We start from the raw sequence: 14724 nt of genomic DNA, 5'->3' as shown, positions 1-14724 counted from the left end.
CTTAAAGTGTTCTTTTTGAACTGCTTCTTCCACTTTTATAGAGGTGTAAGGAATGCTGAAAAAACTCTGAAAGGGGGCATTAAGTGTATGTTGTTAAACTGGAAGTTGTGAGAGGTGTGTGTTCTCCACTCTTCTAAAAATGGGACTTGGGTGACTACACGTGCATCCAGGTAAGCTATTAAGCAACATGACTTGAGACTTTAACCCAGAAGGCCCAAACATGAGATATTTTAGATGCGCAACCTGTCCTTATAAGAGTGAAAACTATTCTCCCAATGCACAACCTTTCATCCTGCTCCCTGCCAGCTCTGAAATATCTAATAACCCCTTCAGATTGTGGAGTTTGCTGCTGCAGTGGGTCAAGGTTAAGACTCCAGTTCATCTCTAGGGGGGAAAATGACTTTCTCGTAAGGCAAAGCCTTCAGATCTGGGAAGAAATGAAGCCTGACTGCTGCAGGTCGTAGGTCATATCCAAGGCTTTTATGCACTGATACATGCCTAACCTTTGGTACTAACCTAATCTAAGCCAATGCCTTTCAACCTGTGATCTGTGGCTTAGCTGTGGGATCCCCAGCAGATCCTAAGGATGAGAGCAGGGGGATAAGGGAGGGATGCATACTGCTCTATTGCTGTATGCATTCACTACAGCAGTCTGCAAATCGGGGGTGTGCTGGGGGCTCCATCCCACAGATTTTGTGTTTTTTAACATGCACATGAGAGATTGGCTCTGTGCCTGCAGGTGCAGGGGGCATAGCAAGGGAAGTTCTGCTTTGCATTGAGCTCCAGAGCACCTCGTGCTCTCCTTGTCTGGAAGGACCAGATAGCGGCTCTGCAAGGCCCAGGCAGATTGCGGAGCTGCTGAAGCTGCTTCTGTTGGAGCCACCCGCCTGCAGCGACCACACTCCAAGCTGAGCACCTCTTCCCCACCTTATCCAGTTTTCATTCTTTCCTACTTCTTTCCAAGCCGCCTCGTTTTCTCAGAAACCTCTTGGTAATCCCCAGCTTATGGTTTGCTCCACCTGACACCCAGGCTCAGCAAACTTCATCCTTTTTTATTTTGTTCCTTGTTGGAGGATAACTCCCCAGAGCAGCCCCACTCTCAGCACCCAGGCCACATTTCTGAGGGGCCCCACGCTGCCGCACTGCTGCCCACCCCGGGGGCTCTGCTGCTCAGAGCTGAGGGGCTTGGAGCTGCAGGTCCCTGGAAGCCTCTCCCCACCACGATGGTCCCTCAAGCTGCCCTGAAACGTGTGCTACATGGTAGGCACTGGGTGGCGATGGTGTGGCCTGGAGTTATGGCGACTAGAGGGGAATGAAGAGGTGAGACTTTGGCTTTGTGGACCTGTCGGCGGGACAGTCGTGCTCCCAGTTTTATATTACGGGACACTCAGTGCTGCCTGCGCCCTGGAATGCTGCGGGGCTGTCTGCTGCGCGGCTCTCCCAACTCCGCGCTCTCCGGCTCTTCGCCCCCCCGGCAGTGCCGCTTTCCCGCCCGGACCTCCCTGCAGCTCCGCGCTCCCGGGAGGCAATGGCGGCCCCACCCCTCCCGCTCGTTCCCGCCAGCGGCGACCAATGGGCGGGCGCCCGCCGCGCACGGGGCTTTTCCGCGCCAAACTCCAAAGCCCGGGGAGAGAGCGGGCGGCGGCCGCGGGGCGCAGCGCGGTAGCGGCCTCCAGCACTGCGGAGCTACGCTGGTGAGTCCCGCTGACCCAGGCCTGCCAATAGGGTTGCGGCCACACTGGGGAGGGGGCGGCGGCGGCGGCAGCGGCGGGAATTCACCCTCGCGCTATGCCCGTTGCGAGCAGCGGCTCCGTGTTGGTGACAGCTGCCGGGAACTCGCAGCGCCCGTCACCGCGGGGCACGGTGCTGGGGGGCGACTCTGCTCCCGGACGCCGTGCGTAGCGCGGAGCTCTGGGGCTGCGGCCCCTGCCCTCGCCATGGGGCTGTACAGCGGGGGAAGCGCGGGCAGCGGGGCGGGCAGAAGACCGCTGTTGGCTCTCAGAGCTGCCAGCAGCCGCGGGTTGGGGCGGTGGGGGCCGCTGAGGGCTCCGTTATTTTTTTTTCCGGGGGAGGAACGGCAGCGGCGCCCCCCGAGGGTGGTCGTGGGAAGAACGTTTCTGCTGCTGCCCGTGGGGAGCGCCGCCGTTCCTGGCAGTAGGGCCGCGGCGGCCACTTTAAGAACTTAACCCCCCGCGCCCCAACCAGTGCTCCGCTCTAATTTGCATAGTCTCGCGATGTCTAGGGGGAGGCCTCCGCGAGAGCTGAGAGAGTGTTTCAATTGTGGCGCGAGATACAATTGGCGCGCGGCGCCCGCCCGCAAGGCGTAGTGAGGCCCGGGCGCGAGCTGGGCCGTTAGGCGCGGCGGGGGAGGGGGCGGGCCTAAGGCACCGGCAGCCAATCCGAGCCGGAACCGGCCGGGCCGGCGGCCAATGGCGCGGGGGCAGCGGGAGGGCGGGCCGGCCGGGGCCGGGCTGGCGGCGGGCTGAGCGCGGCCTCAGTGGTCGGGGGGCTGCCGCGCCGGGCTCCGGCGCCGTCCTGTGACGCTGCGCTGCTCCCGTAAGGGCCGGCGCCATGTGGATCCAGGTGCGCACCATGGACGGGAGGGAGACCCACCGCGTGGACTCACTCTCCAAGCTCACCAAGGTGGAGGGGCTGCGCCTGCGGATCCATGAGGTGTTCGGCGTCGAGCCGCACCGGCAGCGCCTCTTCTACCGCGGCAAACAGGTACGGAGCGTGGGGCGGCCGCGGGGCCCTCTCGCGGGGGGCGGTGGGGCTGTGCCGCTCTGGGGGCGGTGACACGGTGACACCGCGCGGCCCCGCGCAGTGTTCTCCGCCCCCGTGGTACGAACGGGCGCGACGCCGGGAGCGCTGCAATGTTGGGGGGGGGTGGAGCCGGGGCAGTCCCGGGCTTTGTGTGCCGCCCCTCCCCTCCTCCGTTCCCTCCGTCCCTTTTGGAGTGTGAGGAACCCAGGATATCCGCGGTCGCGGGGGCGGGAACCACTGGCCGCGCCAGGGGGGCTCCCGTGGGGCTGCGGGTCACTGACAGCCGCAGTGTTGCTCGGCGATGCGCGCCGAGGCGACACCAAGCGCTTGGAGCAGGCGCGGTCTGCCACTTCGCTAAGTTTGCTGTGTGCTCCTGCATCCTCCGTTCTGCATGCGCGTTTGGGCTTTTTGTCAGTTCGTTGCAGACAGAACCGTTTACACTGTGTGGTCCAACCTCCTTCGATCTTCCTCTGCTGTGCCCATCAGCACTTTGGCTTTGGAATCGTTAGAAATGGTTACGTTTGAAGAAGTCAGGAGAAAGCTCGTTAGTTTAAAAAAAGTGCACCCGTTGCTGGAGGTGCACACGCAGCTACTTCCACCTTCACCAGGAGTGCTTTGCACGCTGTGGTTTGGCATCCTGGTGCGGTTCTCTGCTGCTCTGCACCTGCTGCCGCATGGTCTGTGAGCGCAGCGCCGTGCTGCCGCCGTGCTGTCGCTCTTTAGAAGAAGCGGCGCGCTTTTGGTTCATTCTTGTGTATCGCAGAGAGTCTTTGTCTCTCAACCAGATCCAGCCCAGAGCATTTCCTGCACGCTCCGATTTCCAGGGATTGTCCTGTAACCATTCAGTGCCATAAATCAGAATTGAGATATCATAGCGATTCCTGTAAAGTGTGAATTTTTGTGGCTTTGCTCTGTTTCCCGCTAATAGAGAACAAAGCTCTTGAATTGCAGCTTCTGGTGGTTTGGGCTGAAGGGGATGATCATTTCCTGTATAATTTTTTAGTCAGACCTTTTATGCAGCGAAGCTTTTGTCTCAGCTTCTGACTGTGCCGTGGCCTCAAATGCAGTGTTCTGATGGCAGTGAGAGTCCTACCTGCCCTCTGTGCCCCTCTTTTTCTAGGAGCGAGATATTTATTTGACTCCATACAATGCCATACTTGCAAAACAATCCTTAAAATTGTGGAGGGTGTGACACTAAGACATGCCCTGCTACACTAAGAAGTGGATGGACAGTTCCAAGTTGAAGTGAATCCTTGACTGTGCTTCCAATGGAAAAGCTGGAAGTCTGGAAGAAAGAACGTTCCTTGGTCTGTACTTAATGCTGCATTTCAAAGCGAGGTTCTAGCAATAATCTGGAGCATGCAGAATGTAAGGACTGTTCTGTGTTAATATCTGTATGATGGGATGTGTCTGAATTAAGGAGCTTGCATCAGAGTTCCTAGGTAATGTGGAATAATCTTTAAGTTTTGATAGGAAGTAGTGAATCTGTGGTTCTTTTAAGTTCTTCTCAGAGTTGCATTTCTAAGGAGTGTAGCAGTAACTTTTCCAGAACTCATAGAACACAGCAGTTTAATGTGGGTAAAAGTCCATTGCAGTATGGAAACATAGTTTTTTGGTCTGTGGAGCCTGTTGGAGAAAAAGGAATGTTTTAAAATAGAATAACGTGTATATAATGTGTGACTATTGTGCAACTGAAGAACTGCCAGGTCCCCAGTTGTTAGTGGTCTTTGAGAAACGTGGTTGGTTTTGATGCATGAAGACAGTTGCAGCACGATGGATGGTTTTGAATTGGAAAATCTCCATTGAATTCAATAACCAGATGATTTTGATGCTTTCCCTGCAGATGGAGGATGGTCACTCCCTTTTTGATTACAGCGTTGGACTGAATGATATTGTTCAGCTCTTGGTTAGACAAAGCCCAGCAGTGCTTCCTGCTGTGAGTAAGGAGAAGGATTCAGAGCTCTCTGACACAGACTCTGGCTGTGGCTCAGGTCAAAGTGAATCCGACAAAAGCTCTCACAATGGAGAAAGTGTCATGGACCTGGAGGGGCAGCCCAGCACGGCAGCACAGTCTGACTGGGCTGACCCAGGATTTGGCCTCTATAAGGTGAGTCAGTGAAGAACAGGAGTTGCTTGGAGCTGTGCTTTGGGAGGGAAGGGGTTTTTCTGTGGTTGAGAACTTGGGAAAATCTTTCACGATACAATTGTTTTTTTTTGTTTATATTTTTTGAACTTTGCAACAGCAAAACAAAAAAAAAATACCAATAAACCCACAAACTAATTAAATGCAACGTGTTCTGGGTTAAAATAATTATTTATCATTTTCCCCTTTTAATTAGAATTACAGTATGTGTTTAAAAAAAAGAAAAGAAACACATTACAAGTGCTTGCATTTGTCAAGGCCAAAGCTTCCCTGAATGGACAAAAGGAAATTCTCAACCAGCTGTTCAGAATCATTTTACTTCTGTTTCAGTGTTTCTTATTACAGATCTAGTGTTCTCTTTGTCAGATTATGAGCAAGATGACTCTGAAAGCCTGTTGTAGGTTAATTAATGGTTTGTACTAGATAACAAGGCTTTTTATACGTGCTGGTATATAATGGATTTTTAGCCTGACAGGATCAATCAGAGGAGACCATAGGGGGATGCATGTTGGGAACAGGAAAGTAAAGGAGATCTTAAAGTTAATTGGTTAAAAATCTTGACAGTAGTTAGCTAGAGAAGGTTAAATTTTCAAGTAGATTGGAAAATAAATGCTTACTTTGAAAATGACTTTGGTGAGCTGTATACTTTGCTTTATATAGATCAATGACTTGGTTGATGCTCGTGATATGAATATGGGAGCATGGTTTGAAGCCCAGGTTGTAAATGTAACCAGAAGAAAAGCTGCGAGTGAGAGTCGTGCAGTTGCTGATCAGCAGACAACCATTCCTGAAGAAGATGTAATATATCATGTGAAATATGAAGAGTGAGTTTTGTTGACTTCGTGGCTAATAAATTCATTTGGATTGTGATGTCAGTGGGGAATTTGATTGTAGAGTTCCCTGAGGTAAAACAGAACTGGGCTAACACAGTAATTGTATGAGTTAACCACATTAACCGTAAGACAAAACACATGGACTAGAATCATGTTTTTAGAGATATGAAATGCTATTACCCAAGTTTTGAATGGGTTGCAATACTAATTAAGGTAAGCTGCTCTTTTTAGCTGTGACTTCGTAGGAGGAGTTTTTATTCTATCCAGTATTCCAGTTTGTGGCTTCAGTTCTTAAATCAACTCGTCTTGGTAAAATATACTGTGAATAAAGTGTGATGATGAATCTTACTTTTCTTCCCTGACCTTCCATGTCTACCTTCTGACTCAAGTTATCCAGAGAATGGAGTTGTGGAACTGAGTTCGAATGATGTACGGTCTCGTGCACGGACTATCTTGAAATGGCATCAGCTAGAAGTAGGACAGGTGGTGATGGTCAACTACAATCCTGATGAACCAACAGAGAGAGGTTTTTGGTATGATGCCGAGATCCTGCAGAAAAGGGAAACAAAACTGATCAGGGAGATAAATGCGAAGATATTACTTGGGTAAGCAATTCAGAACAGAAATGTGGGATAAATGGAATTCTCCAGCTCTACTTAAGCTTTCATGAGGTCTGAGTGACTGCAAAACAAACAAACAATGCAAACAAATCCTGGAAACAAACAAACAAAACCAGCAACAGAAATGCTGAGGAGAGATGGAAAACTGAACTGTCTTTTGGGGTGATTGAATTAAACTGGAGGAATTGAGCGCTTCAGGGAATCACAGGGCATACTGATCTGTGGATTCGCATACTGCTGGGAGAAAAAGCCCCATATTTGCTAGGAGGTGAAGAATTTTCTGTTTACTGTATTACCTAGTGGTTTAACAAAAACTTCAGGGTAATGTTTTGTGTTACATATGAAGATTTAGCATAAGCCTTCACTTTATAAGGATGATAATCTTCGATTCCTTTCTAACGCGTACATATGAAGAACTCTCAATTTATGTTTCATATGATAAAAGTACATTTTCAGAGGGTTGCCAGAACATTCCTTCTTCCTCTCACTGTAGTTATTTTGATTTTATAAAGGAGTAGAGGATTTTAGTCTGGTTGTTATCAACAAAAATTTTTTCAATGACAATTTCAACTCTACGAGTACCTAAATTTTCAGCGAAGTAAAAGGAGCACACTTCAATTACATGGAAGGATTCCATGGTGATGCTGTCATACTGCTGTTGTAGATCACTTGATGCTACAATGGGTTTTCTTGAGATACAGGACTGATGTCAGATCAGTTTATATTACCGATGTATGTGAGCTGTGAATTCATACTGTGTGATACTTTCTGAACTTTGACTTTTATCAACTTATTGTAGGGAGGCTGGTGATTCTTTGAATGACTGCAGAATTAAATTTGTGGATGACATTTATAAAATTGAAGAACCAGGCAGTGTTTGTCCAATTAGTGCCAGACCATTGAAACGTGAGTATTGTATTTTTCTCTCACGTACTGTTATCTTATTTTGTGATGTTCTCTTAATAATGTCTGAGCATCAGAATTCTAAAACACATGCAGCTGTGATTCCTCTGACCATTCGTAATGTATCTTCGCACTTCCTGGAGTGTTGTTTCTTTTTGCTAACAGGACAAAGTGGACCTGTGTGTAAAGCTTGTAAGGACAACCCAAACAAAACCTGCAGGATCTGTGCTTGCCATATCTGTGGGGGTAAACAAGATCCTGATAAACAGCTCATGTGTGATGAGTGTGATATGGCTTTCCACATCTACTGCCTCAACCCTCCCCTTAGTAGTATACCAGATGATGAGGACTGGTAAGTTCTAATAATGCTGTGTGGTATCATTGTTGCCATCTAGACTGAGTAGTGAGTAAGGACTAGGGCTTCCTGTTAGTTGGCGAGAGTGACTGTGCGAGGTGAAGAGTTGTGCTACTTTTTTGGGTGTTCTGAGTGTGTTGAGCTTTTTATTTTGTTTTTGTTAGGAAACTTCATAGCTTCTCTTGAAAATCAGGTCAGTGAGAGTATTTTTTTTAGGACAGTAAGCCAGTGGCTTTCAAACTTTTTTTCCCTAGTTTTGGGACATACGTTTCCTCGAAGAAAAATGGAAGTAACTCATAAAGTAATGCTTCCTATTTATTTCCATGGAAACTACAACAGTTCCTAAAAGCACAGCAACACTACTTGATAGAGCAAGTTCTAGGCCACAGAAAACTGTTTCACAACACAGTCACCACCATTAGATGTGCATTTTTGTTCATTTGGCAGGCACTGATAATTATCAATGGATACAGTTTTTTCTGCACAGAGAAATTCAGTTCAAACCCTTTTCTTCATTTGCACTTCCACGTCAGACACCATTTTGTCACGCTGCTCCTCTGCTGTCATCTGTCGCATGGCAACAAAATGTAACGGGATATTGGTGGGAAGATTGCACCTCTACTGCCATCCCACCGACATCCACCTCTTCTGTTGTGGGCCAACGTGAAATAAGATAGGAGGTGTTACTTTGGAGCAGCTGTCATGTGGGAAAATATATGGTTTTATTTCATGTATAACATGCTGAAATGGGATGCAATAATTTTTATGACACAGATGATTTCTTGACATGTGCAGTGGTTTAGAAGATGGTGCAAGGCCACTAACACAGATCCAATTTGTGTATGGGGAGTTGCTTTAGTGTCCTGTCTCTGTTCATATGGGGAAACTGAAACATTATAACTCTATTTTTGAGACTCTTCTCTTTTGAAACTTAAGCTTTGCTGCTTGTTAACTTTCTTTGGTTTATGAGTTCAGGTATTGCCCTGAATGTCGAAATGATGCAAGTGAGGTGGTTCTGGCAGGAGAGAAATTAAAAGAAAGTAAAAAGAAACAAAAGATGGCATCTGCTAATTCATCGTCACGGAGAGACTGGGGCAAGGTCAGGTTTTATTTTTGAAGAATAGCGTTGGTGTGTGTTTCCTTGTAATTCTTGGCTAACTGGTCTCCCTTTTGAAATAGGGCATGGCATGTGTTGGTCGCACAAAGGAATGTACCATTGTACCCTCTAACCACTATGGACCAATTCCTGGTATTCCAGTTGGCACCATGTGGAAGTTCAGAGTTCAGGTATGAAGCGGAATCCTGGTCTCTTACACTATAAGAAAAGTGGGAATGATCTCGCTCTTACATGTAAAACCTGAAATGGTTAATATTAGAAGTATATGTCCCTGGATATGTAAATGCAGAAAGGAAAGAATTCTGGCTTTGTATCGAGTGTTCTACAGCTAATGTTGCATTGTCCAGGCCTTTCAGGTGTGGGTCTTTTTTGATGACTTAAAATCCAGACCAAATGTATGTACTTCCAGTTTTTTGCCCTGGAGGTGTGTGGTATCTCCCCCTTCTTCTGACGTTAAGTCTCTCTCAAAAATCTGGGTATATTAAACAGCTTTATTGTCCTCTTATAAACGGTAGAAAGAAAGCTGTGAGCTACTCAGACTTTTTCAAGTAGGATGTGAATGCTGCCATTGCAAGTCTTCAAAGACTATTACCCTTATGTTGTTGTAGTACCTGTTGTTACTGCATGTTACTGTAAAATTCCTGGGGTTTTCAATAAGCAATCTAGGTTGGAAAAATCAACGTTTCTAAATTCACATAATGAAAAGTATCCTTGTGCTCAATTCACTGGAATACTCCATTGCTTCATTTTTGAAAACATTTTGCTTTCTTTTATCTGGACATTTTGGGAGGGTGGTGGTGAAGACAGTTTCTCTCTGGAATATATGCAAAGCAAATGTGAAGTAATACTACTATTTTAGTTCCAAGACAAATAAGTGATCATGTTGCTTGTGGTTTGTTGATAGCAGTTGCCTATCAAACTTATGGATTTTTTTTTTTTTTTTTTTTAAACTTAATCTAATTTTCCTCTTCCAGGTGAGCGAATCTGGTGTTCACAGGCCGCATGTGGCTGGGATCCACGGCAGAAGTAATGATGGTGCTTATTCCTTAGTTCTGGCAGGAGGCTATGAAGATGATATAGTAAGTGAATCTTTATTATTTATGTCTGAGAATCAAACTGACTTGCAGCTATGGTCATAATTACATCCTACATTCTCTCAGATGTTTCTCCATTCTCACGATAGTTATTTAGAATAAAATAGGTGAAGGAAGTCTCCAATCCAGGAAAATTGTCTGTATTAAGTTTAACATCTATATGTCAGCTTTTAATCCAGGAGTTCTTAGCTGTATTTTCTGGGTCTCATCAGACTCTGTATGTGCTGCAAGATCTAGAACAAAACCAGGGATAGAAGTGCTACTGCTGAATATATCTGTTTGTTCACCTAGCCAAATGTAATCCTTATCAGGCTTTCCCAGCCTGTAATGCTCATTCTTACAGTTCATCAGTGTAGTACTACTCCCTGACTCCTTCCCCCCGAATGCCCCTTTGAGCCTCTCACAAAACACCTATGAATGCAGAATATATCTCATCTACTGTTTTGAGTCCTAATTCATGCAGCAGTGTAAGCACCAACGCACAAGTAAAATGATCTTTCATCTAGAACACGCCATGTGCTTCCACACAGGTTCTGTGCAAGTGGTGTGCTACTCTCTTGGCAGAGGCCTCTTTGCACTTTTCAGGTGTGATGAGACAGCAGTTGCAACCCTGATTTCTCTTCTGCTTTTCTCAAGAGGGAACTACACTTAAATGGAGGAATTATCTTTCCTTTTTGTTTTTTTTGTTTTTGTTTTTTTCCAGAATGCAATGTTATAGCTACTTGATTAAAAGACTTTTCCTTCTTGTATTGAATTACTCTTGTGAATATGTTGAAACAATCCATGTGCGTTTCAGGATCACGGGAATTCCTTCACATATACAGGGAGTGGAGGTCGTGATCTTTCTGGAAACAAACGTACAGCAGAACAGTCTTGTGATCAAAAACTCACCAATATGAACAGGTTGGCAACATTTACATTCAATTTCTAACCTAGAAGCTGTCAATCTGTCAACCTGAGTGTTTGTTTGTACTATTTGTAATCAAAAGAAACTGGCTAAGTGCAAAAACTACTTTTGTAGGCTGCAGATCAGCTGTGCAGTGGAAATGTTTTTTAGAGTGTACTGTACAGTTGGACTAGATGATCTTGCAGGTCGTTTCCAACCTTGCGATTCTATGATTCTATAAATGAAATACAATAAAAAACGATAGTCGTCTCACATTCAATATTGGCTCAAACATAAGAACAGAGCAGTAAAATAGCATAAACATGTTTTTGGTAAGCCAAGCTAAGGTTCAGCACAGTGACAGTACACTGCTACTCTTTGTAATAATAGCACCTGACTGTATCAGTGCAGTGTTGAGTAAAACAGTGTAGTTGAACTCTGTAGTTGAGCTCTGTAGTAATTGGGTTACATATAAGTTCTGCTTTGCTTTATCTTCTGTTTTTGATTCTGAAGAGTTCTGTCTGGTAAATATGCTAACTTGAATGGACTTTTTCTTACAGAGCTTTGGCTCTAAACTGCAGTGCTCCCATCAATGACAAAAATGGAGCTGAAGCTAAGGACTGGAGAGCTGGAAAGCCAGTCCGAGTGGTGAGGAATGTAAAAGGAGGCAAACACAGCAAATATGCTCCTGTAGAAGGGAACAGATATGATGGCATATATAAGGTAAGTAGGATTTGAATCTACTGATTTAAGAAAAGAGAATTTGCTTATGGCAAATAAGTTTTTATAATGCCTGGTGGACTTGAATGTGGCTTCTTTTTTTTTTTTTTTTTAAGGTTGTGAAATACTGGCCTGAGACAGGAAAATCTGGATTTCTAGTGTGGCGTTACTTGCTTAGGAGAGATGATGAAGAACCTGCTCCTTGGACTAAAGAAGGAAAGGACAGGATGAAGAAGCTTGGCCTAACAATGCAGGTGTGCTTCTGGAACATCACTGTGGTTCCCTTGGAGAACTTGATGGATAGCAGGGCTTTTTCTATTATACATTGAGGATAATCTGCTCTGCATTGTGTAAGATTCTAAGAATCAAGAGAGCCCGCTTCAGACTGAGGGGGATTGAAGTGCTTTCAATCTTATGGGTTGTTTTCCTTCTTACATCAGGAGATTAAATGGACAAAACTAATTTTCTTTTAGTGAATTTTTGCAGCCTAGCGCTTTGGAAGAACAGTGTTCTGTTATTATGCCAGTTGCTCCAGGAATTACCTTTCCAACCTGTAATAGACAGTAAGTCTATGAATTGGCATATTTACATTGGATGCTTTTTGGTTTTGTTTTCCTACAGTATCCTGAGGGGTATTTGGAAGCCGTTGCAAACAAAGATAAAGAAAATAATGGAGATGATGAGTTTGATACTCCAGGGAAAGGAAAGAGGAAAAGAAAATCAGCAGGTTTGTGAAGTAGGCAAGTGGATACAGAAAGCCTTGTAGGTCTTTGTGCATTTTACTAATCTTGTTTGTTTGATTTTGGTTTTGTTTTTTGTTTAAAGTCATTCTGTTTTCTTTCAGGAGCGGAGGAAAAGGTCCTTAACTCTCCTTCAGGGACTCCGAAGAAATCAAAAGTTGAGCCATACAAATTGACGTCTCAGCAGAAATCTCTTATAAGAAATGATGAAGCCAATGAAAAACTGTGGAATGAAGTACTTGATGCTCTTAAAGATGGACCGGTAAATCATGCTTGTCATTCCTGAAATAAAGTGACGGTTAACTTATCCCTAGATATAAACTTCTTGGCTGTGCAAGGAAGTAGCTTCAGATTGTTAGTATTTTTTTTCATTGTGGGCATCCACAGCATAACTTTAAAGCACTGGTTCGTACTTGTATTTAAGACCAATAGAAAGGAGAGGAACTTGCTAATTTTTTTTTTTGTGTGTGTTGAGCTTTGTAGAAAAATTGCTTGTATCTTTCATAATATAATAAATAGTTCAAATGTTTTCTTTACAGAAATTTCTAAATAAAGTTGAAGAGGCTTTCTTGTGTATTTGCTGCCAAGAGGTGGTGTTTCGGCCAGTCACAACTGTATGCCAACATAACGTGTGCAAGGTGAGCAGTTGGTGCAACTCTCCTGTTAAGCAGTTGAGCCAACAAACCTTGAACTGACTCGTTTAGTGATGAGATTTTGTTCTGACTCAATCTTTTAGCAGGATTCGGGTATATATGTGAAAACTTGTGATTTGATAATAGTTCTTTGGCACAGAAAAGTTGATGCTTTAAGGAAAACTCCACTGCTGTATTGCTACTATCAGATTATTTTAAAAGAGGGTAATGAGAGCTTATCTGTGGATTGAGTAATACTGCTCAGTGACACTGGAGTCAACAGTGTTACAAAGCATATGGGTTTTTAGTCTGTTTCTCCTTAGAGGTATGATGTGAACTGTTCTTATGGAAGGTACAGTAGTCTTTAACATTTCTACCATGCCCTTAAACACTGTGTCCATGACAAATGTGCTCTGAAGAACATGGACTTATTATAATAGTGGTTGCAATGAAGGAAGCTTCCTTTCCTATGACCAGCCTGGCAGCACTTTGGGGCTTTCTCAGCTCTTGTCAAGTACCTAGGTGGACTTGGATGTAGAAGGAATCTCAATTTCCAATAGGGGCTGCGTAGAATAAGCGGAACTGCAAGTCTTTCTATTCTTAACCAATTTCTTTATTCATCCTTCACCAGGATTGTTTGGATAGGTCCTTCAAAGCTGATGTGTACAGTTGTCCAGCCTGCCGCTACGATCTTGGCAAAAATTATACCATGCAAGTGAATGAAACACTGCAGACCATTCTAACTCAGCTCTTTCCTGGATATGGCAACGGGCGGTGATTCCGTAAAGCACTTCTAATTTTCTTTTATTCAAACTTATTAATGGATTTTACATGGGCTTAATTTAAGAAAACAAAAAAAAGTAGTTGGTGTTCTCCCAGACCCTTAAAAAACAACAAGAACAAAAAAATACCCAACATATTTCTTTAAAAAAAACAAAAAACAAAAACCTGAACCTTCCATATGTCCACAGTTTTTGTTTTTTTTTGTTCTAAATGCTGAACTTTGTACAATTATTTGCCCCTCAAAACTGCCATCCATCAGCAGAGTTTATTATATATATATTTTTTTTTAATGGGGATTTACAAAGTGCTTCTGGTAAGGCTGCTGACAATTGTGAAAGTTTTTCTGCTTTTTCTGTCCCTTCTCCCCACCTTTTTATTTTTGTTTTATTCAAAAAAAATGGCTTGGTTGCTAGAACAATCTTCAACATTTGGGATTTGGGCATAAAAGTAGATTTGTGCATCACCCTGGCAGCATTTTGGTGTGTAAGATGGTTCCTGGCTTATGACTTCTGTTTTTCTAACACAAGTGGGTATTTGTTATTTTTTCAATAACTGTTTTTATACATTTGACAAAACTTATCAAAGCCATTTCCTGCTAATTTTGTATGTTCAAACAAACTACTGGCTTATAGTCAAGTAGTTAGAGCAATATGAAGTACTACCTCAGTTGGACTTCTTATTAGGGAACTATTTGTTCAGCCAGGTTCTGTCTTCTGTCCTGAAATGCCATTATGGAATATACTAAAGCCATTCTTAAGTGCCTTTTTTCTTTCTCTTTTTTTGAAATACTGGGCCCAGAATCACCGTATATATGTATTATTTTTTTTCATAAGCACTGAATTGTTTAAACCTGCCAACCGGATTATGTTCTTTGAGTAAAATATAACACTGTAGCTATATATGATTAGCATGGATTTGCAAACTTTCAGGTTTCCTCCTAATGCTAGGTGTGTGATGGTAACGTGAATTTATATATATATATTATTTTTTTCCCGCTGTGTTTCTACCTAGAAATGGAGAATAATTAATTTTGACTTTTGGAAACATTTTGGTTATTGTATATGACATCAAGGAGGCTTGCTTTTGTGAATGGATTGTCTTTTTCTAACATAATCAAAGTTTGCAGTTTAATACC

General features: G+C 44.1%; 1 protein-coding gene across 2 annotated transcripts; it reads left to right on the top strand.

The window, feature by feature from the left end:
* Positions 1-2571: 2571 nt before the first annotated feature.
* On the top strand, positions 2572-13584 carry UHRF1 (ubiquitin like with PHD and ring finger domains 1; the record flags this gene model as incomplete). 2 transcript variants are annotated; one of them, XM_079546948.1, is made up of 16 exons in its annotated part: positions 2572-2724; positions 4607-4870; positions 5567-5730; positions 6129-6344; positions 7159-7265; positions 7428-7614; positions 8593-8716; positions 8797-8904; positions 9709-9813; positions 10625-10731; positions 11275-11437; positions 11551-11688; positions 12056-12161; positions 12282-12436; positions 12714-12812; positions 13438-13584. In XM_079546948.1, 16 exons carry the CDS (start codon positions 2572-2574, stop codon positions 13582-13584), a joined length of 2343 nt encoding a protein of 780 aa, XP_079403074.1. The 2 variants fall into 2 exon arrangements, with proteins under 2 accessions (XP_079403074.1, XP_079403073.1); XM_079546947.1 differs by having other exon boundaries at positions 12279-12436.
* Between the last annotated feature and the right edge of the window lie 1140 nt (positions 13585-14724).

The sequence above is a fragment of the Tetrao urogallus genome (assembly GCF_951394365.1).
Source record: "Tetrao urogallus genome assembly, chromosome: 25".
Taxonomy (NCBI): Eukaryota; Metazoa; Chordata; class Aves; order Galliformes; family Phasianidae; genus Tetrao; species Tetrao urogallus.
The sequence above is the reverse complement of the archived record's forward strand: the minus strand, read 5'-3'. Positions and strand labels throughout refer to the sequence as shown.